The 26284-nt window shown below is 38.7% G+C and overlaps 1 protein-coding gene across 2 annotated transcripts in view; it reads left to right on the forward strand.

The window, feature by feature from the left end:
- The window catches only part of DAPP1 (dual adaptor of phosphotyrosine and 3-phosphoinositides 1), a 267600-nt gene that overhangs the window by 162947 nt on the left and 78369 nt on the right, over positions 1-26284 (forward strand). For both annotated transcript variants that reach the window (XM_053703479.1, XM_053703480.1), the window contains exon 3: positions 9400-9533. In XM_053703479.1, the coding sequence (XP_053559454.1) occupies positions 9400-9533 (134 nt within the window). The remainder of the gene's footprint in view (positions 1-9399; positions 9534-26284) is intronic.

The raw sequence follows: 26284 nt of genomic DNA on the forward strand, positions 1-26284 counted from the left end.
AAGTTAGTAGATGGTGGTCAGGGAGAGGAAAGGGGAATTTAGAAAACTTGGAAATCGTGAAGAGATTGATGACCAGGTCAATTGAGTTGCCTTCACAGTGGGTTGGAGATGTCCACTGGGACAGGCCAGAAGAGGTGCTAAGGGATAGAAATTTAGAGCAGCAGGCATATTAGGTTTGCTAATGGGTATGTTGAAGTCACCAAAGATGAAAAAAGGTATGTTGCAAGAGAGTAAATGTGGGAACCAGGCATCAAAGTGGTGTTGTGGGGCCAGGATGCCTATAGATAACAGCTACAGTGAAGAAAAATAGGTTGTGAAAAGTAAGCTTGTGCCATATAGAGCGTGCATTCCAAAGGGCACAAGCGAATTTTTGGGTTATTGACAGATGTGCAGTTAATGAGATTGGGAGGGTTAAAAAGAGCAAAAGTAGTTACACTGGGTGAGTGAGACAGACACAGGATAAAGGCTGTATTGTCTTGTACTACATACCAGATAATTGATATTTAAGAGAGAACAAATGCAGTTACAATGGATGAAGCAGAATTAACACACTGTGGACTTACCAAGAACTTTCTGAATAATCAGTCTCTTGTTAAGTCAACCAAAATCCCCATTGTAATATATGGCCATTTTGGGAAAGCAAATACTGAATATATGGCCAAACCTATGCTATAATATATGTTACAGCAGAAACTTATTATTGACACTGCAAATGTGTGGGTCCACGGAGGAAGGCAATATTTTGTTTTAAGGGCTAGTTCTTCATATACTAACATTGTTGTGTTGGAAAATTCAGAAACGTAGATTTAGAAGTACAAGACATTTGTGGAGACTGAAGATGACTATTGCCTAAATAGGAAGACTTAAATGTTGTTAAATTATTGTTTAAAGTATAACCTAAACATAGAAAGTTTCCTTACACATCATCATTTGTTGTCTCAGCATTTACTGTTAAATAAAACAGTAAGTGAGAAAATTATAGGACAGACTCAAAACACAAACATACCAAAAAAATGAACAGCATTCACCATAACACAATGCATTTACTAGAGAAAAGCAGCACATATTTAAGTCCTTAATGACCAGGATATACCCTGTACGTTTCATGTCCTTAAGGGATTTCTTCCCCACAATAGTGCGGGTCTTGCCACCAGCAGCGGATATTGTGACTGTACTAACTTTTTCTTTGCATAGATTTCAATTTCTCAGATGCAGCACCCAATTTTTACTAACTTTTCAATATATTTCTATTATCTAATTTGTTTCGTTCTCTTTGTATCCTTTGTTAAAAAGAAAACCTAGGTAGGCTCAGAAACCGCTGATTGGTAGCTGCACATCTGTGCCTCTTGGCTTTCAGCTTGCTCCCAGTAGTGTATTGCTGCTCCTTCAACAAAGGTTGCTAAGAGAAATAATTAGGGTTTCATGTTCCTTTAAATACATTCCTGTAGATATATAGGTGTATCTATATATATTTAACATTATCATATATATATATATATATATATATACAGGTAGCCCTCAGTTTCCACCGGGGTTAGGTTCCAGAAGGAATGGTTGTAAATCAAAACCGTAAATTGAAACCCAGTTTATAATGTAAGTCAATGGGAAGTGAGGGAGATAGGTTCCAGGCCCCTCTCAAAATTGTCATAAGTAACACCTAATACATTATTTTTAAAGCTTTGAAATGAAGACTTTAAATGCTAAACAGCATTATAAACCTAATAAAATAATCACACAACACAGACTTCACTTGCATTTTTCTGCAAACAGTTCTTTCTATGCATTCCAATCTGGACTGATTTATAGACAGGAAGATCTTGTTCCTTTGAAATCTGCTTGATAGCTCATGAAGAATTGGTTATCTTAAGGCGCGTTATGTAAATATAAAATTTTGTAGAAAATAATAATTATTAATAATTATAGATACTGTAATATCTATACTGTAATATGCTGCTCTCCCAGGAAAAGCACTCGCAAGTGCCACCGGACCGAGTACCTCTCATCTGTGGGGAGGACCTTTCCATCACAATCCTTTGCTTGTTGAAGCCTCTCCCTCCATAGTTGCCGGCGGACAATGCTCCTGCAGCTCAGCTGGTCCAGTGCAGAACCAGGATCGTCCAGCTGGATCAGTGCCTCCTGTACTCTCCTTAGGTACTCGGCTTCCATAGTTACCAGCTACTGTGGCCCTTCTCTGTCAGCAGGAATCGTGTGGAAGAAGCAGATCCCACCGCTGCCAGCCAATGTGACGGATACCCCCGGCTACCCCGACTGGGTAGCTCCGCCAAACGGGTCCTGCTTCCTCCCTGCCGACTGCAGCTATGTAGCTGGCAAGTGACCACAGCCTGTAGCCACCCCTGATGCCCGATAGCACCAGTACTCAGGGTCCCACCCTGTGGCAGACTCCAGCTACTCCGACTGAGTAGCTCTGCCAGAGGGTCCTTCCTTTGCCTGGAACAGGCTGCTATGTAGCCCAGGAAAGTGATTTCTATGTAGCCCAGGAAAGTGATTTTAGCTGGAGCTCACCCAAATAACTAGACAGACTAGCCTTCAGGTGAACAAGAACTGATTTTATTGAGAACACACACTCCTTTTATACACACATCTCATCTTGATAACACAAAGGACAATCCCACAATTTTCCCGCCATTCCGGCCCCTCCAGACTGACCGGTGCCTCCATAGGAGCCACAGTCCCACATAATCCCAATACTTTGGGGTGGCGGTTTCACTTCCAGCGTGTCACTTTAAAGCTCTCGGTTCCCAGATTTCACAGTCTAAAAATCAGCATGATTTGTTACGGGGGACCGGAGTTACAGTCCGTTGAAGTTATGGGGTTAGGGGTGTCCAAAACCCCCGGTTCCCAAAGGAGCTCCCCTCCGGCAATTCCCCCACCCCTTGTACTCCCCAGGGGCTACTAATTTCCACAAAAAGCGGAGCTCTGGGGCACATGGTTGCTTAAGCGACCTGGGTTAAAATTAGCGGGTGCTCTGCTGTCCTGTGGCCGACCGGGAGTTCCAGGAGCCTGGCCAGCCTGAGAGGGGTTAGGCGGGTGTCCGTTGTGAGGCGGCCGACCGGGAGTTCCAGGAGCCCGGACAGCCTAGGAGGGTTTTCCTGGTCATAAACCATCTCTTCTCTGAAGACAAAAACAAGCCCAAAGCAAACAAACAGCTTCCAAAACCTCTGATAAACAACAAGGGTGAGGTTGTAGGGGGGTGGGGGATAGCCTTAGCCGTCTGGTATCCGTGACATATGTATGTATATATATATATATATATATATATATATATATATATATATAGTCTCTATGGATTATTTCAAAATTTTAGTACATCTATAATAATTATTTACATTAATTCATATTTTTCAATAATTTATATTTAATAAATACATAACACAACTTAAGATAACTCATGCAGGGTTAGCGCACAAACAGCTAGATTACAAGTTTGTGCGTTTGTCTTTTAACGCTGAAAATATGGTATTTTCAGTGTTAAAACCGCACCGGAGCCATTACAAGTCTTGTCGGTATAGGTGTACCGCAAGCCTTGTAGCCTGTACCGCAACGTCAGTACCGCACTCCTAAAAATGATGTTTTTTTAATTGAAAAAGATGTTTATTGTTTTTTGTCCTCAGGTATAAATCACAAAAACAATAGCAGTAAATAGATCATACAAATATAAATACAGGCCACGATCACAATCAAGAAGTTACAGCAAGTGAATATAAGTGAAATGTTGGCTAATTATCAGGAGTGTCTCTTAGGCAGGAGATTGATGTTCCACATCATATCTTTAATGTCACAAACCAAAGGGGGCTCCCAAAATTCAGTCTAGCAGTTTTACAGATATAAAAAAAAACATTCATAAAGTCATTGTTTTTACACATACAGTCCAGGCATCTATTTCTTAAGAATCTAATCGGTACATGGGTCTCATTCTGAATCTAATCATTTGCAAGTATTATGAGAACTTTAGGGAACGACTATATTAACCTGTTACAATGGGTGTGTGCCTAGTTGACGTCTTCCTCTATCTTCTGAATACATAATCCATGGTTCCCAGATGGAGATGAACCTTTCCTTTCACCTAGATTACGAGTTTTGCGTTAACAGGGGTGCGGTGCTAACAAGCAGTTTATGCTCACCGCTAACTTACAGACAGCGCTGGTATTGCGGGTTTTTACAAACCCGGCGTTAACCGCAAAAAAGTGAGCGAAGAGCAAAATTTAGCTCCACATCTCACCTCAATACCAGCGCTGTTTATGGTAGCGGTGAGCTGGTAATACGTGCTCGTGCACGATTACCCCATAGTAATCAATGGGGAGAGCCGGCTGAAAAAAACCTAACACCTGCAAAAAAAACAGCGTTCAGCTTCTAACGCAGCCCCATTGATTCCTATGGGGAAACACTTTTTATGTCTACACTTAACACCCTAACAGGAACCCCCGAGTCTAAACACCCCTAATCTTACACTTATTAACCCCTTATCTGCCGCCCCCGACATCGCTGACACCTGCATTATATTATTAACCCCTAATCTGCTGCTCCGGACACCGCCGCCACCTACATTATACTTATGAACCCCTAATCTGCTGCCCCCAACATCGCCAAACTCTACATTATATTTATTAACCCCTAATCTGCCGCCCCAAATGTCGCCGAAACCTAACTACATTTATTAACCCCTAATCTGCCACCCCCAACGTCGCCACCACTATAATAAAGTTATTAACCCCTAAATCTGTCTAACCCTAACCCCCCTATCTTAAATTTAAATAAATCTAAATAAAATTAATACAATTCACTAGATTATTCCTATTTAAAACTAAATACTTACCTATAAAATAAACCCTAAGATAGCTACAATATAACTAATAGTTACATTGTAGCTAGTTTAGGGTTTATTTTTATTTTACAGGCAACTTTGTATTTATTTTAACTAGGTACAATAGTTATTAAATAGTTATTAACTATTTAATAACTACCTAGTTAAAATAAAGACAAAAGTAGCTGTAAAATAAAACCTAACCTAAGTTACACTAGCATCTAACACTACTCTATAATTAAATAAATTAACTAAATTAAATACAATTAATTACAATTAAATACAATTATCTAACGTACAGAAAAACCCCCCCACTAAATTACAGAAAATAATAAAATAATTACAAGATTTTTAACCTAATTACACCTACTCTTATCCCCCTAACAAAATAAAAAAGCTCCCCAAAATAAAAAAAAGCCCTACCCTACACTAAATTACAAATAGCCCTTAAAAGGGCCTTTTGCGGGGCATTGCCCCAAAGTAATCAGCTCTTTTACCCCTTGAAGATCACCCTACCGTGAGACGTCTTCACCCAACCAGGCAGAAGTGGTCCTTCAGATGGGCAGAAGTCTTCATCCAAGCCGGGCAGAAGAGGTCCTCCAGACGGGCAGAAGTCTTCATCCAGACGGCATCTTCATCCATCAGGCTCGGAGCGGGTCCATCTTCAAGACATCCGACGTGGAGCATCCTCTTCTTTCTTCGTCCGACGACTGAATGAAGGTTCCTTTAAATGACATCATCCAAGATGGTGTCCCTTCAATTCTGATTCGCTGATAGAATTCTATCAGCCAATCGGAATTAAGGTAGAAATAATCCTATTGGCTGATGCAATCATCCAATAGTATTGAGCTCGCATTCTATTGGCTGATTGGAACAGCCAATGAATGCCAGCTCAATCCTATTGGCTGATCAGCCAATAGGATTTTTTCTACCTTAATTCTGATTGGCTGAGAGAATTCTATCAGCCAATCGGAATCTAAGGGACGCCATCTTGGATGACGTCACTTAAAGAGATATTCATTCCGAAGAAGACGTCGATTGAAGAGGATGCTCCGCGCCGGATTTCTTGAAGATGGAGCCGCTCCGCGTCAGAAGGATGAAGATAGAAGATGCCGTCTGGATGAAGACTTCTGCACGTCTGGAGGACCACTTCTGCCGGTTTCGTTGAGGACATCTTGCCGCTTGGATGAAGACTTCTCCCGGTAAGTGAATCTTCGGGGGGTTAGTGTTAGGATTTTTTAAGGGTGTATTGGGTGGGTTTATTTTTTAGGTTAGGGCTTTGGGCTGTAATAGAGCTAAATGCCCTTTTAAGGGCAATTCCCATCCAAATGGCCTTTTCAGGGCAATGGGGAGCTTAGGTTTTTTTAGTTAGGCTTTTATTTGGGGGGGTTGGTTGTGTGGGTGGTGGGTTTTACTGTTGGGGGGGTTGTTTGTATTTTTTTTTCAGGTAAAAGAGCTGATTTCTTTGGGGCAATGCCCCACAAAAAGGCCCTTTTAAAGGACTATTGGTAGTTTAGTTTAGGCTAGGGGGGGTTTATTTTGAGGGGCTTTTTTATTTTGATAGGGCTATTAGATTAGGTGTAATTAGAGCTTGTAATTTGTTTTTTATTTTCTGTAATTTAGTGTTGTTTTTTTGTGATTTAGCTAATTTCATTTATTTAATTGTTTTTAATGTAGGGAATTGATTTAATTGTAGTGTAGTGTTAGGTGTTAGTGTAACTTAGGTTAGCTTTTATTTTACAGGTAAATTTGTATTTATTTTAGCTAGGTAGTTATTAAATAGTTAATAACTAATTAGTAACTATTCTATTCTATTCTTGCCTGTAAAATAAAAATAAACCCTAAGCTAGCTACAATGTAACTATTAGTTATATTGTAGCTAGCTTAGGGTTTATTTTATAGGTAAGCATTTAGTTTTAAATAGGAATAATTTAGTTAATGATAGTAATTTTATTTAGATGTATTTAAATTATAATTAAGTTAGGGGATGTTAGGGTTAGACTTAGGTTCAGGGGTTAATAAATTTAGAATAGTGGTGGCGATGTTGGGGGCGGCAGATTAGGGGTTAATAAATGTAGGTAGGTTGCGGCGACATTGGGGGAGGGAGATTAGGGGTTAATAAATATAATGTAGGTGTCGGCGATGTTGAGAGCAGCAGATTAGTGGTTAATAAATATAATGTAGGTGGCAGCGATATTCGGAGCGGCAGATTAGGGGTTAATAAGTGTTTAGATTTAGGGGTGTTTAGACTTGGGGTTCATGTTAGGGTGTTAGGTGTAAACATAACTTTAGTTTCCCCATAGGAATCAATGGGACTGCGTCACTGAGATTTACGCTGCTTTTTTGCAGGTGTTAGGCTTTTTCTCAGCCGGCTCTCCCCATTGATGTCTATGGGGAAATCGTGCAAGAGCACGCATGACCAGCTCACAGCTGACTTAAGCAGCGCTGGTATTGGAGTGAGTGTGGAGCACAATTTTGCTCTACGCTCACTTCTTGCCTTTTAACGCCGGGTTTGTAAAAACCTGTAATACCAGCGCAGTAGGTAAGTGAGCGGTGAGAAAAAACTGCTCGTTAGCACCGCACAGCTCATAACACAAAACTCGTCATCTGGCCGTACGTTTCTTAAATAGAAACTATCTCTAGATAGATTTTTCCTCAAAAAACATTTTATTTACAAAAATCCTATTTAAAGGGACAGTCTACACCAGAATTGTTATTGTTTTAAAAGATAGATCATCCCTTGTTTACCCATTCCCTAGTTTTGCATAACCAACACAGTTATATTTATATATTTTTTACCTCTGTGATTATCTTGTATCTAAGCCTCTGCAGACTGCCCCTTTATTTGTTCTTTTGACAGACTTGCAGTTTAGCCAATCAGTGATGGCTCCCAGGTAACTTCACGTGCACGAGCACAGTGTTATCTATATGAAAAACATGAACTAACACCCTCTAGTGGTGAAAAACATGTTAAAATGCATTCTTAAGATTCGGCCTTCAAGGTCTAAAACATTAGCATATGAACCTCCTAAGTTAAGCTTTCAACTAAGAATACCAAGAGAACAAAGAAAATTTGGTGATAAAAGTAAATTGGAAAATTGTTTAAAATTACATGCCCTATCTGAATCATGAAAGGTTTTTTTGGACTAGACTGTCCCTTTAAATAAAAATAAAAAAATCTGATTTAAATTTAAAAAAAAAATAATGATTTTTTTTTTTAAATAATTAATTTTTAGCCAGAAAATAATTAATTTTTTTGGGGAGTTGATAGCCATTATATAGTAATCGACCCCTAAATTTGATAATATAAGTCATTTTATAAAATTGTACTCTATCTGAATCGTGAACATTTCATTTTTAATTCAATGTCCCTATAATTGTTACATTTACTAAAGTAAATATTTCTGTTAGAAATTACTTTAAAGTGATTGTAAACTTTACTGAATTAAGGGCCATTATTAAATAATGCTCCTAAAAACAGGGGCAGTCAATTCATTAAACTTTACAACGCTTATTTTTTAAAATATTTACCCTTGCTTTATGATAAACATAACGACAATCCTCTGCCGGCAGCTCCTGCTTTCTTTAGCAGAACGATGAAGAATCCGGCTTCCTCCAATCGTTGTGTGCCCACTTTGGTGTCCAGCAACGATTGGAGGAAGCCGCTTTTGTTATCTGCTAATGAAAGCAGCAGATGCGGGCGAAGGATTTAAGTTATGCCTACCATAATGCAAAGGTAATAAGCATCTTTGTAAACTTTAATGAATTAAAGTGCACCTGTTTTTTTAGAGTATTATTTAATACTGGCCTTTAATTCAGTAAAGTTTACAATCACTTTAAGTACATGTATTTTTTTGTTCATGGGTGCAATCACAATTATCAAACATATCATGAAATAAATACCCCAAATTGCTACAATAGCATAAAAAAAGATATAAAATACATGGGTACCTTTTGGTGGCAAGTGCTATGTGTGACATGTTTTATGTTCTTACAGTTTTTTTCTGTTCTTTTATTTCTTTTGTGATATTGCCGTAGCAATTATGAATTCAATCTTCTGTAAACATTTGGATAATTGATAACACCTTAAAAATATTATTAAAGAAAATATTTTGTTACAAATTATTTTGAATACATTTCTCTCATGGTGTATTTTTTGACATTTTACATTTCTATCCACAGCTTAGTATTTTCTTAAACATAAAACTTTAAAATTTGCTCCATCACAAGCATAGACCTAACTTCACCCTGGCCAGCAATATAAGTACAGGAAATTGCATAATACCACATGGCAACACAAACAGCAAGCTTGAGAAGCAAACAAATAGATGATATGTGCAATTAGTTTAGAGATTACAGAATACAGCCCAGCGATGTTAGCATATAAATATAAAATCCAAGATAATCCTCAATCACCCCCCCTCCTCAACCCCCCCCCCCACCAAGAAATCATCAGTGTATAGTAACACAGAAGAACCTTTGTTGTTTTGTATGTACTGTATATTGTAAGCCATATAATCATATGTATTCATTTATATAAATACAATTATAATTTTGATGTCTCATTCTCTTAACAGGGCCAAGGATTCAGTCAAACATTTTCAAATACATCATTGCGGAGATTCATACAAATTTGGCTTCAATGAATATTCATGTTTAAAAGACTTTATTCAACATTTTGCTAACCAGCCTTTAATTGGAAGTGAATCAGGTAATTCAGACAAAGTAAAAAAAAATGTTTTACATCTGCTGCTATTACAGGATTCATACAAAGACAGTGCTTAAATTTATTTTAGAAAAATTAACGGCAATGCAAAAAAAAGAGTTTTGGAACCCTTTGAAATTACCTGGATTTTTGCATTAATTCCTCATGAAATGTGGTCTGATCTTCATATAATTCTGAATTACAGACACAATCTATCTAAACTAATACACTAACAGATGTACCTTTTTGTATTGAAGACATTGAGTAATCATTCACAGTGCAGGCAGGAAAAGGTAAGTGAACCTCTTCGTTAACAGCTTCTCCAAAAGCTATTTGCAGTCAGGTGTTTCAATTAAGGGGATGAGATTGGAAGTGTGGGTTGCACAGGTGCCCTGCTCTTTAAATAAGGGCACACAAATCCTGGTTACTGACAAATCTGTTCTACTCAAGAATGATTGTGTAGTGTTAACCATGTCTTTATCCCAACAACTTTCACAGGACCATAGAAGGTGCATTAAAGAGATGCACAGAGTTAAAAAAAGGTTATTGCATTGCTAAAGACCTGGATGTTCATCAATCAACAGTAAGACAATTTGTCTACAAATGGAGAAAATTCAGGACTGTTGCTAGTATACTCTCACTAGGAGTGGGCATCCTGCAAAGTTCACTCCAAGAGCACAATGGACAATCTTGAAAGAAGTGAGATTGAACCCAAAAGTAACAACCCTACAGAAAACTCTACAAACTGTGAAAGTCTTTGTTCATGTGTCCACTATCAGAAAAGTCCCTACAAAAGGTAAAGTATGGTGGAGTGAGCATTATGGTTAGGGGTGGCTTTGCTGCCTCAGGGCCTGGATGCCTTGCAGTCATTGAGGAAACAATTAATTCAATTTCTTATTAAGTCATTCTACAAAATGTTAGGGCAGCAGTCTATGACCTCTATCTTAAGAGAGGTTAAGTTATGCAACAAAACAATGACCTAAAGCACACAATTAAATCAGCTAAAGAATGGCTGAAAAAGAAGAAGATTAGTGTTTTGGAATGGTGAAGTCAGTGCCCTGACCTTAACCCAACTGAGATGCTGTGGCATGTCCTTAATAGGGCTATGCAATCAAGACAATACAGAAATATTGATGAACTGAAACAGATTTTTACAAAAAAATGGTTCTGAATTTATACTCAACATTGTGCAAGTCTTATGAGTTCACTTATGTTTCCGAGCCTACATAGGGAATGACTACTCAATGTCATCAATAAAAATTGTGTGCTATTAGTTTAGTCAGATTGTGTGTGTCTATAATTGTATGAAGATCAGACCACATTTTATGAGTGATCAATGCACAAATCCAGGTAATTCCAGAGTTGACAAACTTTTTCTAGCAACTGTATATGATTTTTTCTTTCGTATAATGATGATTGTCCATAGGGCTCCATAACATGTGGGAAATAATTCCCGCCACTAGGAGGAGGCCAAGAACCCACACAAGAGCTTAAATTCCCTCCCATCTCTCTTCTCAATTTTTTGTTCTTGGCCTCCCAGTAGAAGGACCAGAATATAGGTGTTCCAGCTACTTGCTTATGGATTAATGTTTGGGAGCTCAGATTAATTTAAGACGCTTTATAGGATATATCATTCACAAAGAAGACACAAGAGATTTTCAGTAAGCTGAATGATATAGGGACATAAGAATACTCAATATGTGCGCGGTGCCTCACTAGGAATTTCAGCCATAAATGCAGTCAGGCATCACAGGGACATGTCCTTCAGCCTCCCCCTGTGGGATAACGATATTTCCTCAAAAATCCTCTTCTGTATTTGTGTAAGCACTGGATGGGCTCTACTGAATACTACTTCAGATTGCTGACTGGTAAGCAGGTGGAGGGGTGGATTCTCAGACTACTGACACACTCTTTGGACCCTTTAGCAGCCCTCTGACCCCTTTTTTAACATTTTAAAACAAGGGGTTTGGCCCTTTAAGGAAACCATTGATTGCTCTGTGCAATCAGTGATTCCCTCACTAGGCATCCGGTTAGCCTATGCAGCATGTATGGATTGTTTTTGGGGTATATTTTTGCACTAAATCTTTATTAAGCCTTTTTTTTCACTGTTTTAATCCTCTCTGAGGCACAGGCACTGTTCTGGGCGGTACCCCTTAGCTTTGCAGTCTTTTTCTCCTAAATCCGGCCTTCAAAGCACCTACCTGCCTTTTTTTTACCTGAATTACCCTCAATTTGGATCCTGTCACTGGAGGGGGGGTGTACCCATGCAGGATCTTCCAGAGGATCATTTGGGGGTACATTTATTATAAGGCCTAGGTATTATCTTACCCTTTTATGTACTTTGCAGGTGTCAAGGTTGCAACCTAGTTAGTATAGAGGGGTCTCTACTATAATATTTTATCAGTGTATGTGTGCTTTTTAATACTCATACTCTGTTATACTTGTGAGTTCTGCGCATAATGGTGCCCAGTGAATCTGTCCCCCATTGAAACTGTCAAACACTATGGAAGAGAGTCCTACTGATGCCTTTTTCTGTACATTTTTGTGTCTATTTTGCAAATCTGTTCCAGTGTGCCAAGAATCAACTTTGCAATAATTGTGTACCTCAATTTCTGCTTCCAAATCAGCCACATTCCTCTACTTCCTCTAAAGAATTATGTCATGTTTCTGTATATATTACTCAGGGAGCCTCTACTGACTTTACTCCTGAGTTAAAAGATACACGGCTATGGCAGAATATTTAGTGGCTATATCTTCAAGCCAAGTAGCATAAATGCAAATTTGGTGATTTTACTCACTCTCTTGATGCGAGCATGCAAACTCCTTCCCCTCAACCTCAAATACCTGTCCTGCTTCAGAGCTCTGACTCTGAGGACTTAAAATAATCCAGTTCAGATGGTGAAGTGTCATCTGGTGAACAGGACCCGGTTCCTGACCTTGACATTGGTAATGCTTTCAGATTTAAAGTGGACCACATCCACATCTTGTGCTCCTCCTAATATCCCAGAGGTATTTCAGGATCTAGATATGGTTTCTGACTATATAGCCAAAGAATGGAAAAAAATGGTATTCTATTTGCTCCTTCTTCCAGGTTTAAGAGAATGTACCCAGTTCCAGAACAGAATGTGGGATTATGGGAAACTATACCCAAGGTTGAGCTATTTGCACTCTTGCCAAACGCACTACCATTCACATGAGGGACAGCATCTCTTTCAGGGATCCAGTGGCCCAGAAATTTAGTCTTTTCTGAGAAAGCTTTTCCTTCAGACAGGTCTTCTGTTTAAACCAGCAGTGTCTATCAACTGTGTGGCCTTGGCAGGGACACTCTGGAAAAATGGTTCTCTGCTGAGGACCTCCAGAATTGCATAGACTCGAGCCCTTAAAATGGTTTTATGCCTTTATATGTGACGCAGTAATAGACATCATCAAGATTGATCTCAAGAACATGTTTATGGCAGTTATTGCAAGAAGTCCCTTATGGTTAAAATAATGGTCAGCAGACAAAGTTTCAAAAAATAGGTTAATGGTTCTTTCCTTCCAATAGATGATCCTATTTATTACTGATTTGGACTTAATACTTAAGACTGTTTCTGGTAGGAATAGAGCTTTTCTCCCTCAGGACAAGAAATCTAATGGAAAGAACAGACCAAATAATAGGTTTCATTACTCAGGAAATCAGAAGTCCTCCTCTTCTCTTCATGGGGAAAGAACAAGCAGTCTAAGAAGTCTAAACCCAATACAAAATCTGCATGAAGGTGTGGCCCAAGTCCAGTTTCGGTTCTGGTAGACGGCAGACTTTTTCTTTTTCAGAAGGCCTGGTTTCAGTGAATCCAGGACCCTTGGGTTCAAAGCTTTCATATCCCAGGGCTACAGGATAGGATTTCGCTCTATGCCTCCTTGAGAACAATTTCATCTGTCTTGTGTCCCCAAAAATCCTGCAAAGGAGGCTGCCTTCACGCAATGCGTTTTGGAGTTAGAGGATATGGAAGTAATTATCCCAGTACCAGTGTTCCAACAGGGTTAAGGGTTTTACTCCAAACTGTTCATTGTCCCAAAGAAGGAAGGGACTTTCAGAACCAATTCTGAGTCAATTCATGTCTTCTATAGACTTCAAGGATGCATACCTGCAGATCCCTATCCACAAGGATCACCATCAATTCCTAAGGTTTGTATTCCTAGACAAACACTACCAGTATGTCGCCCTTCCATCTGGCTACAGCTCCTCACATCTTCACAAGGATGCTAGGAGCATTGTTGGTAATGATCAGAGCTCAAGGGATCTCAGTTGCCAATCATCTGGAAGATATCTTAGTGCAGGCTCCATTCCCAATTCATACACAAAAGCTACTATCTTTCCAATATTTCAATGTTCCAAAGAGCTCTTTATCTCTGGCTACAAAGGTGTCTGTTCTAGGAGTCGTCATAGATTTTGTCCTAATGCATCTATTTCTGATGAAATCATGTAGAATAATGCTTCAGAAGGCATGTCTGTCCCTGCACTTGTGCTTCATTTCCATCAGTAGCTCAATGCATGGAGGTAGTGGGTCTTATGGTTGGGGCTTTGGACACAGTTCCCTTTGCCCACCTACACTTGCAACCCCTTTAGCTGTCTATGCTCAATCAGTGGTCAAAATTATCTGCAATTGTAACATCAGATTGCTCTGGACTTGTTTGCCAGACAATCTCTTTCTTGGTGGATACAAGCTCCTTCTTTGACCCTTGGGCGATGGATGCCAGACTTTTAGGCTGGGTCACGGTCTGGAATTCTTGAAGAGCACAAAGCTACCAATCAACATTCTGGAACGCCAAGTGATTATTCAGGCTCTTCAATATCATGGTGGTGGCCTGCATAAATCATCAAGGGGTTAGCTGCAGTTAAATGAATATAAGTATCCCAAATTCTGTCTTGAGCAGAGAGGAATCAATGCTCCCTGTCAACAGTTTACATTCCAGGAGTGAACAATCGGGAATCTGATTAACTTAGCCATCATGGTATGCGTATCTAATGCAGTTCTCCTCTTCTCTTCCATGGCTTCTTCCTTTTAAGACAAGATATATTGTCTCATGGGTCTCTTTTCCATCATGAGCTCAAATCTCTAAGTTTAACGGCATGGAGGTTAAATGCCTAGTTTTAAAACATAGAGGGTTCTCTGATTAAGCAATTGACACTCTTATTCAAGCCAGAAATCCCGTTACCCAAAAAATTATCACAAAATTTAGAGGACATGAAAAGTGCTCTTCCAGAGGATTTTCTTGGTATTCCTTTAGGATTCCTAGAATTCTCCAGTTTTTACAAGATGGCCTTGACAAGGGGTTGTCTGCTAGCTCCCTAATAGGTCACATTTCTGCTTTATTTGTTCTCTTTTTTTAGAAAGTTAGCTAAACTTACTGATGTTTAGACTTTTTTGTCCAGATGCTAGTCAGAATAAGGTCAGTGAGACCTATTTCTCCACCCTGGAATTTGAATGTAGTTATTTCTGTTCTGCAAGGTCCTCCATGTGAACCAATGCATTCTATTGATATCATACTCTTATCCTGGAAATTGCTTTTCTTGCTAGCAATTCTCCTAAGCTAGGAGAGTTTCTGAGTTATCAGCTTTATTCTGTGATTCTCCAATTTTAGTTCTTCACATCGATTAAAGCTGTACTTCATACTAAATAGGATTTTCTTCCTAAGGTAGTCTCTTTGGAAAACATCAATCAGGAGATTGTTGTTCCTTCTTTGTGTACAGATCATACTAGTTCTAAGGAACAATATTTACATAATCTTGATGTAGTAAGAGCATTGAAGTTTTATCTTTAAGCTATTAGGGAGCACAAACAATCTTCCAGCTTGTTTGTTCATTTTCTCTGGGACTCATCAGGGGAGAAGGCTACGACTGTGGCTTTAGCCTCTCGGCTCAAACAGGTAATTCACAAGGCTTACTTGGTGGCAAGAAAGTCACCTCCTAAGCCCATCACAGCCATTCTACAAGATCAGTTGCATCTTCCTGGGCTTTCAAAAAATGATGCATCTTTGGAGCAGATTTGCAAAGCTGCAACATAGGGGCCAATTTATTAAAGGGACTTTAAACCCAATTTTTTTCCTTCATGATTCAGATAGAGGATACAATTTTAAACAACATTCCAATTTACTTCTATTAGCTAATTAGCTTCATTTTTTAGATATTGTTTGTTGAAGAAATAGCAATGCACATGAGTGAGCCAATCACATGAGGTATTTATGTGCAGCTACCAATCAGCAGCTACTGAGCCTATCTAGATATGCTTTTCAACAAAGGATACCAAGAGAATGAAGCAAATTAGATAATAGAAGTAAATTGGAAAGTTGTTTAAAATTGTGTGTTCTATCTGAATCATGAAAGGAAAAAAATGGTAATAGTCTTTTCTGCATAACTTTTAAAAAATGTACTGCTTTGTTGTTTTTGCTTCATCACAAGCAGCTTTTGGCAGGAAAGTCCTTCAGGCCATAGTGTGTTATTAATAGGAGCTGCCTGAAAATTGTCCCACCCATTCCGTAACATGGAGTATCTGCTTGGGTATTAATCCCACTGTTATGGAGCCCTATGGACTATTATCATTATATGAAAGAAAACAACATTTATACTAACCTGCTAAAGTCTTTTCTTTCAGAATGATGATTGTTCCCGCCTGTTTAAATTTATTGGGTGATAGTTCTAATTTGCACCTCTTTAGACCCTTCCTTTGTCTTTCCTACCTATTTAAGCTCTCGTGTGGATTCTTAGCCTCCCCTAGTGGCAGTAATTATATGCCACATGTTCTGGAGTCATATGGAAAATAATCATTCTGATGATTGTAAAGCAATACAATTTTCTTCCAGATTAAGATGTTGAATGATGTGTAACAGTACCAATCTATGCTACATTATATATCACTAAAGGATTGCAGGGGGGATGTGGCAAACAATATAGGGGTGATAGGGTGGTCTTTTGAATAAAAGGTATGTTATCAATCTATCTTTGTGAATTAAAATGCTAAAAAGAAGCTGGCTGTTACTTAAGTATGTTATAGACCGATAGTAATTTCCTTCCTAATTTTTCTCAGCTGTGATAAATATATTGTAATAAACTATGTTCTGCTTTTGTTGACCTTAGAACAGAAATCAGTGGAAATATGTTAATAATTATTAAAGACACAGTACTACTAAACATTTTGTCTAGTAGTCTGGTCCCAGGGACAGACCGTGACTCTTAATACAGATAATAGTAGTCAGTGCTAGCAGAAGAGTTGTGAGGCACAATTTCCTTCCCAGTGTTGTGGGCCTTTCGAACTGCATAGGAAGTCCGTCAGCCTTGCAGGTTCAAAAATGTGTGCTTTATTTATTTTAAGGTTCAATTAAAGGCATACATACAATATATGTCAGCATAAAACATAAAGAAAATTTGTTTGTACATGGTTATGTGACAAGTTTTAATGATAGGAATGTAAATTTAGCAGCCAGCCCATTTTAGGTTCAGCACCATGGATAGTGCTTGCTTATTGGAGGCTTACATCTACCCACCTATAAGCAAGCATAACCCAGGTTCTCAACCAACAATGGGCCGGCTCCTATGCATCACATTCCTGCTTTTTAAATAAAGATAACGCGAACGAAGAAAAATTGATAAGAGTAAATTAGTTGCTTAAAATGTCATGTTCTATCAAATCATAGAGGAAAAAAATTGGGTTCAGTGTCCCTTTAATGACTTAATTCAAAGAGCACCATTGTCACGTACTGTTGCAGTTGAATCATACCAGGTAATTCTGTAACATCACATTACATTTGTATAAAGTGATTACAAAAAAAATGTATTTGTTTATAAATGTGACAATTTGAACCCTCAAAAAATGAACAAATACAATATCCTGATTAAAGGCACACACAAGTGGTGACCCAGGATTTGCCATAGGCATCTCTGTTGTGAGGGTGAAAGGCACTGTCACCTCTGCATAATGGATGTGACCTCTCCTAGCTACGATTATCCCTTTCATTATATACATTTATTGTAGTAGCTTTTATTAATCCAGTTATTCAGACTCCAAACGAACAAGGGTATTGCAGTTAGCAGTGCTACCTTTTTTTTATTGAACTAACACTAATTGTTGAGAGTTTTGGCTTTTCCTTAAAGGGACACTAAACCCAAACAAAATATTTCGTGATCCAAATAGAGAATACAATTTTAAACAACATTCCAATTTTCTTCTATTATCTAATTTGTTTCATTCTTTAGATATCCTTTGTTGAAGAAATAGCAATGCCCATGGGTGAACCAATCACACGAGGCATCTATGTGCAGCAACCAATCAGCAGCTACTGAGCCTATCTAAATATGATTTTAAGCAAAGTATATCAAGAGAATGAAGCAAATTAGATAATAGAAGTAAATTAGAAAGTTGTTTAAAATTGTATGCTCTTTCTAAATCATAAAAGAAAACACATTTTGGGTTTAATGTCCCTTTAAGCCTGAATAATACTGATCAATGTGGTGGAATTTAGATAGCTTCCTAGGACGGCTGTATACAGTATTTTTCATACTCAGACAAGAGTCCTCTCCACTTTTGACTCTGTGCCAACTTATACATGTTGCCGGGAGACGCCATTGGCTGTAGTTGCATCAAGTGAGATGCTGGTTTTCTATTTCAGCATACAGACACGCCTTCTGATTCCTGCCAAACACTTTCAAATTCCCAAAATGCTGTGGGGTTCCAAAGTTCAAGCAGTAAACCACACCAATGCTCCAGAACGTAATAGCAACATATAGGGACACACACTGTTTTGATTATAACTAATTATTTATAGATAAGTACTGGCACTAATCTGCTTTGATCCTGGTTGAAACCATACTGAAAAGATTTCTATATAACATAAATATGATTTATACAATGGTAAATATACAGTAAGGAAGTAAAAAAGAAAAACAAAACTACTATGTGGAACAGCTTCTTCAAAGTAAAACCCCTACAGTTATTCCAATATGGTTCAGATTGCTTTGTATTGATAAATTGCAAGACAGTTTATAAACATCATTGCATGTTTGTCAAAGATTTAGAACAATATGCTAAGAATATTCATTCCAATAAAGGTCAAAAGTGACTACGTCTTCCAACATACAGATGCTGGATATTTCAGTTAAAGGGACATTGGATATTACTGTATAAGCACTGGATGGGAATCTGGATGGATCTGCTTGCAAAATAAATAAGTGTTAAAAGCATTTTTTTTTTTTTTGCAAAATGTGTATTCGTTTTGCAGTCCAGGGACCTACACCTTAAAAAGTCTCTTATGTGATCAGTAGGAATCATTATTTATAATGTTGTGAGCCTAGAGTTCTTGATCCTGCAAGATACATTCTAGCCTCTCCGAGGGCAGTGCAAAAAATGTACAGGAATAACATGCAAAATGTATAATAACAGTAGATAAGAAAGGGCTTTTTACTATGTATAAATAAATATATTATTGGGAAATTACATTTTGATTGTAATGCCCCTTTAATTTGTTCTTAGTGGCTTCAGCTGGTAGCTGGTGTACAACTTGTATTTGTTTTTAAGCTGATGTGAAGGGCCATAAGTCCGGCTTTTAGCCCAGTTGATACATCTGCCTTCTCTGCTGTTCAGCTCTCCGTGCTTCTCTGCTGAAATGCCATTTTAAAGAGGATCAACACCAGGAATGAGTGGGCGATTTGGCTTCCATACCCATTCAATCACTGTGCTTCTGGAGCTGCCAGCAAGGATAGTGTTTTGTGGGATGTGGACACCTGTCTGCTGGGAACTGGGCTCACACCATAAACTCATTGCACACGGGTCACTAAACAGCTGTCAGCCGCTACTAATTTTATGCTGTACTTGACAAGGGTCAAATATGAAGTTGATTCCTAGAGGTGAAAGTTGCCTGAGTATTAACCCTTTCATTAGATCAGTAATTACTGAGGTCCATCTTTTCTATTAGAAACCATCATTTGATATCCTTGAGAAACATAACATTTTTAATTGAGTTTTTTTTATAAAATGCTTTTTTGAGCATATTTTGCTATGTTTTGATTTATTTTTACCTTTTTCCTGTACTTGGAAAAATAATTTTTTTTTCAGTTCCCACAAGTGCATATTTTTATAGATCAAACCTGCCACATTCTACACAGTATATGCTTGATCAGTCTGGTAGCTGTTTTATATCTGAGCAAAGTAGATAAGTGATACTCAAGATGCTTTTTAATGGTTATGTTGATGTACTGCAAAACGATGCAAATTTTACCAACAAAATTACAGTTTAATTTATTTTAAAACATTTAGGGCTAGCTTACAAGTGGAGCAGTATTTTGTGTTTTCGCTATAGCATAAACTCTGCTAGGATTTAAATTTTTTCTCTTGTTGGATTGCGCTGGTATTACAAGTTGAAAGTAAACCGTTTTTTCTTCAGCTGTAACCCAAATCGCACATAAATCAAATTTCGAAAATCACGATTGCCTTTTCGCATTCCCCCATAGAAGTCAATAGAGAAAAAACACCCACTATCTCGTGCAAACTCCATGACAGATTCTCATTAACACAAACCCGACAGGAAAATATAAAGATTTCATGTTCCAATGTTCTTTACGTAACGAAATATGTTCTATTTATTCATAATTAAATATTTCTACATATATCTGATGGTTTTAAAAAAAAATGTATACCTATATATATATATATATATATATATATATATTTATATGTGTGTATGTATATGTGTGTGTATATATATATATATATATGTATATATGTGTGTGTGTGTGTGTATATATATATATTTATATGTGTGTATGTATATGTGTGTATATATATATATATATATATATATATATATGTATATATGTGTGTGTATATATATATATACATACAAACAGTATCCCGCAAAAGTGAGTACACCCCTCACACTTTTGTAAATATTTTATTATATCTTTTCATGTGACAACACTGAAGAAATGAAACTTTGCTGCAATGTAAAGCAGTGAGTGTACAGCCTGCATAACAGTGTAAATTTGTTGTCCCCTCAAAATAACTCAACACACAGCCAATAATGTCTAAACCGTTGGCAACAAAATTGAGTACACCCCTAAGTGGAAATGTCCAAATTGGGCCCAAAGTGTCAATATTTTGTGTGGCCACCATTATTTTCCAGCACTGCCTTAACCCTCTTGGGCATGGAGTTCACCAGAGCTTCACAGGTTGCCACTGGAGTCCTCTTCCACTCCTCCATGACGACATCATGGAGCTGGTGTATGTTAGAGACCTTGTGCTCCCCCACCTTCCATTTGAGGATGCCCCACAGATGATCAATAGGGTTAAGGTCTGGAGACATGCTTGGCCAGTCCATCACCTTTACCCTCAGCTTCTTTAGCAAGGCAGTGGTCGTCTTGGACGTGTGTTTGGGGTTGTTATCATGTTGGAATACTGCCCTGCGGCCCAGTCTCCGAAGGGAGGGGATCATACTCTGCTTCAGTATGTCACAGTTCATGTTGTCATTCATGGTTCCCTCAATGAACTGTAGCTCCCCAGTGCCAGCAGCACTCATGCAGGACCAGACCATGACACTCCCACCACAATGCTTGACTGTAGGCAAGATACACTTGTCTTTGTACTCCTCACCTGGTTGCCGCCACACACCCTTGACACCCACAGAACCAAATAAGTTTATCTTGGTTTTATCGGACCACAGAATATGGTTCCAGTAATCCATGTCCTTAATCTGCATGTCTTCAGCAAACTGTTTGCGGGCTTTCTTGTGCGTCATCTTTAGAAGAGGCTTTCTTCTGGAACGACAGCCATGCAGACCAATTTGATGCAGTGTGCAGCGTATGGTCTGAGCACTGGCAGGCTGACTCCCCACCCCTTCAACCTCTGCAGCAATGCTGGTGGCACTCATACGTCTATTTCCCAAAGACAACCTCTGGATATGACGCTGAGCATGTGCACTTAACATTTTTGGTCGACCATGGCGAGGCCTGTTCTGAGTGGAACCTGTCCTGTGAAACCACTGTATGGTCTTGCCCACCGTGCTGCAGCTCAGTTTCAGGGTCTTGGCAATCTTCTTATAGCCTAGGCCATCTTTATGTAAAGCAACAATTCTTTTTTTTCAGATCTTTAGAGAGTTCTTTGCCATGAGGTTCCATGTTGGACTTCCAGTGACCAGTATAAGAGAGTGTGAGAGAGATAACACCAAATTTAACACACCTGCTCCCCATTCACACCTGAGACCTTGTAACACTAATGAGTCACATGACACCGGGGAGGGAAAATGGCTAATTGGGCCCAATTTGGACATTTCCACTTAGGGGTGTACTCACTTTTGTTGCCAACGGTTTAGACATTAAAGGCTGAGTGTTGACTTATTTTGATGGGACAGCAAAATTACACTGTTATAAAGGCTGTACACTCACTACTTTACATTGTAGCAAAGTGTCATTTCTTCAGTGTTGTCACATGAAAAGATATAATAAAATATTTACAACAATGTGAGGGGTGTACTCACTTTTGTGGGATACTGTGTATATATATATATATATATATATATATATATATATATATATAATATCAATGAAGGGATGCACTTACCAGGATTTTCAAGCAAGTCACCTTTATTGAATGTAACAAATGTCACAATTGTCACTGTCTCAAGAAGGGGGTGGAACCCAGAAACGTCACATTGAATAAAGTTGACTTGCTTGAAAATCCTGGTGAGTGCATCCCTTCATTTATATTTTACACTTTGGAAGCACCCTGGGTAGTTGGAATTGGATCGCGAGTGCTGGTCTTTGTGAAACTGTCTTATGAGAATATATATATATGGATAGTTTGTATCCCGAAACGTCACATCAATAAAAGAGTTTTTTTTCACAGTCGACTCAAGACCAGTGAGTGCGTAATGTAGACTCTGTGAGGCCCATTTATCAAGCTCTGTATGGAGCTTGTGGGCCCGTGTTTCTGGCGAGTCTTCAGACTCGTCAGAAACAGCAGTTATGAAGCAGCGGTCTAAAGACCGCTGCTCCATAACCCTGTCCGTCTGCTCTGAGCAGGCGGCAGGAATCGCCACAATTTAACCCTATCAAGTACGATCGGGTAGAATGACACCTCCCTGCTAGTGGCTGATTGGCCGTAAATCTTTTGTGAGCTGCTGGTGCAATGCTGAATACGGAGAGCGTATTGCTCTCCGCATTCAGTGAGGTCTTGTGGACTTGATACATAGGCCTCTGTGTATTGGATATAGACAGAGCACCCTGGCAGTTGGAGATATTTGGTGAGAGTGTAACTACTTCACAGTTAAGCTTATATATATGATTATATATTAGGTATAGATATACAGGTACACCCCGCGTTTATACAGTGGGTTAGGAACCAGAGCCCCACTGTAAAGTGAAACAAGGCAGTTTTAGCTTTCTTTTCACTTGCCAGTGTGTTTAAAGACTTGAAAATGTGTTTGAACTAACATATATATTAGGGGTACAATAGTGCTACGTTTAACACTAGCACAGTATTAAATTAGTATTCAAAAAATACTGTACCTGTAAAATAGTGACAATTACTGTAGTACAATTTGCCGGACTATAGCACTGAGACACAGATTGCACTGTAATGATGTAAACAGAGTGAACTAAGCATAATAAAATGGTGCCAGTCACTTTTCTTGCAATCTCACAATGATTACAGCACTGTTTCAAAATCCTTGAAGGTGGAAATTCAGCTCCACAAAGCGCTGTATTAGCGAAGCACTGTAAAGTGAGGTATACATGTATACAGATATATATAGAAATATCTTTTTAAAAAAATACATAGAACATATTCTGCAGAACATTGGAATGTGAAATATTTACAGTAAATGCATAGTTATATATATATATATATATATATATATATATATAACACACAGAGAAAACCCAGCACTCACTTACAAGCTCTCAGCTAAGATTTAAAAGCAAAACTGGAAAGGTTAGTCACCGCATCTGGCCAAATGGGACAAGCTCAGGTACCACGTCAAGGTCCTTTCCAAATACCTGAGACCCTATAACAGCCACACAATGCAAGCTTTCAAATCCAAACAAACTGAAAACAAAAAAAGGGTGCACAGGAATATGTAATCACCCTAGACATATACAAAACACGGAAGGGAACTGCACTCTCATACCGGACCGGGTACACATCATATGACCCTGCAACATGCTCAGCCCTGGGTGCCACTGGCACTCACAGGAAGCTGTGCTGTCCCCAGAGCCACAAGCAGTTAACCCCAGACAGGTCTGGGTGCAAGAACCATAGGGAAAATTACAAAACAAATTAATACAACACACAGAGAAAACCCAGCACTCACTTACAAGCTCTCAGCTAAGATTTAAAAGCAAAACTGGAAAGGTGGCCAGTGGCACCCAGGGCTGAGCATGTTGCAGGGTCATATGATGTGTACCCGGTCCGGTATGAGAGTGCAGTTCCCTTCCGTGTTTTGTATATGTCTAGGGTGATTACATATTCCTGTGCACCCTTTTTTTGTTTTCAGTTTGTTTGGATTTGAAAGCTTGCATTGTGTGGCTGTTATAGGGTCTCAGGTATTTGGAAAGGACCTTGACGTGGTACCTGAGCTTGTCCCATTTGGCCAGATGCGGTGACTAACCTTTCCAGTTTTGCTTTTAAATCTTAGCTGAGAGCTTGTAAGTGAGTGCTGGGTTTTCTCTGTGTGTTGTATTAATTTGTTTTGTAATTTTCCCTATGGTTCTTGCACCCAGACCTGTCTGGGGTTAACTGCTTGTGGCTCTGGGGACAGCACAGCTTCCTGTGAGTGCCAGTGGCACCCAGGGCTGAGCATGTTGCAGGGTCATAGGATGTGTACCCGGTCCGGTATGAGAGTGCAGTTCCCTTCCGTGTTTTGTATATATATATATATATATATATATATATATATATATATATATATATATATATATACAGGGAGTGCAGAATTATTAGGCAAGTTGTATTTTTGAGGATTAATTTTATTATTGAACAACAACCATGTTCTCAATGAACCCAAAAAACTCATTAATATCAAAGCTGAATATTTTTGGAAGTAGTTTTTAGTTTGTTTTTAGTTTTAGCTATTTTAGGGGGATATCTGTGTGTGCAGGTGACTATTACTGTGCATAATTATTAGGCAACTTAACAAAAAACAAATATATACCCATTTCAATTATTTATTTTTACCAGTGAAACCAATATAACATCTCAACATTCACAAATATACATTTCTGACATTCAAAAACAAAACAAAAACAAATCAGTGACCAATATAGCCACCTTTCTTTGCAAGGACACTCAAAAGCCTGCCATCCATGGATTCTGTCAGTGTTTTGATCTGTTCACCATCAACATTGCGTGCAGCAGCAACCACAGCCTCCCAGACACTGTTCAGAGAGGTGTACTGTTTTCCCTCCTTGTAAATCTCACATTTGATGATGGACCACAGGTTCTCAATGGGGTTCAGATCAGGTGAACAAGGAGGCCATGCCATTAGATTTTCTTCTTTTATACCCTTTCTTGCCAGCCACGCTGTGGAGTACTTGGACGCGTGTGATGGAGCATTGTCCTGCATGAAAATCATGTTTTTCTTGAAGGATGCAGACTTCTTCCTGTACCACTGCTTGAAGAAGGTGTCTTCCAGAAACTGGCAGTAGGACTGGGAGTTGAGCTTGACTCCATCCTCAACCCGAAAAGGCCCCACAAGCTCATCTTTGATGATACCAGCCCAAACCAGTACTCCACCTCCACCTTGCTGGCATCTGAGTCGGACTGGAACTCTCTGCTCTTTACCAATCCAGCCACGGGCCCATCCATCTGGCCCATCAAGACTCACTCTCATTTCATCAGTCCATAAAACCTTAGAAAAATCAGTCTTGAGATATTTCTTGGCCCAGTCTTGACGTTTCAGCTTGTGTGTCTTGTTCAGTGGTGGTCGTCTTTCAGCCTTTCTTACCTTGGCCATGTCTCTGAGTATTGCACACCTTGTGCTTTTGGGCACTCCAATGATGTTGCAGCTCTGAAATATGGCCAAACTGGTGGCAAGTGGCATCTTGGCAGCTGCACGCTTGACTTTTCTCAGTTCATGGGCAGTTATTTTGCGCCTTGGTTTTTCCACACGCTTCTTGCGACCCTGTTGACTATTTTGAATGAAACGCTTGATTGTTCGATGATCACGCTTCAGAAGCTTTGCAATTTTAAGAGTGCTGCATCCCTCTGCAAGATATCTCACTATTTTTGACTTTTCTGAGCCTGTCAAGTCCTTCTTTTGACCCATTTTGCCAAAGGAAAGGAAGTTGCCTAATAATTATGAACACCTGATATAGGGTGTTGATGTCATTAGACCACACCCCTTCTCATTACAGAGATGCACATCACCTAATATGCTTAATTGGTAGTAGGCTTTCGAGCCTATACAGCTTGGAGTAAGACAACATGCATAAAGAGGATGATGTGGTCAAAATACTAATTTGCCTAATAATTCTGCACTCCCTGTATATATATATATATATATATATATATATATATACATACATACACAAATACATATTTAGCAATGTATATATATCTCTATGTCAAAGTACATTGGCTGCTTTTTTTTTATTTTCTACCACCCGAGATCTTATATATTTGAGCCCATATAACTTTTTTGTGCAATATTTTTTTATAATATTTTTTATTAGATGGTATTATTATGAGTGTAACTATACTTTTTAAAGTATTTTTTATGTGTTTTGTGCAACTTTT

The sequence above is a fragment of the Bombina bombina genome, chromosome 2 (assembly GCF_027579735.1).
Source record: "Bombina bombina isolate aBomBom1 chromosome 2, aBomBom1.pri, whole genome shotgun sequence".
NCBI classification, from domain to species: domain Eukaryota; kingdom Metazoa; phylum Chordata; class Amphibia; order Anura; family Bombinatoridae; genus Bombina; species Bombina bombina.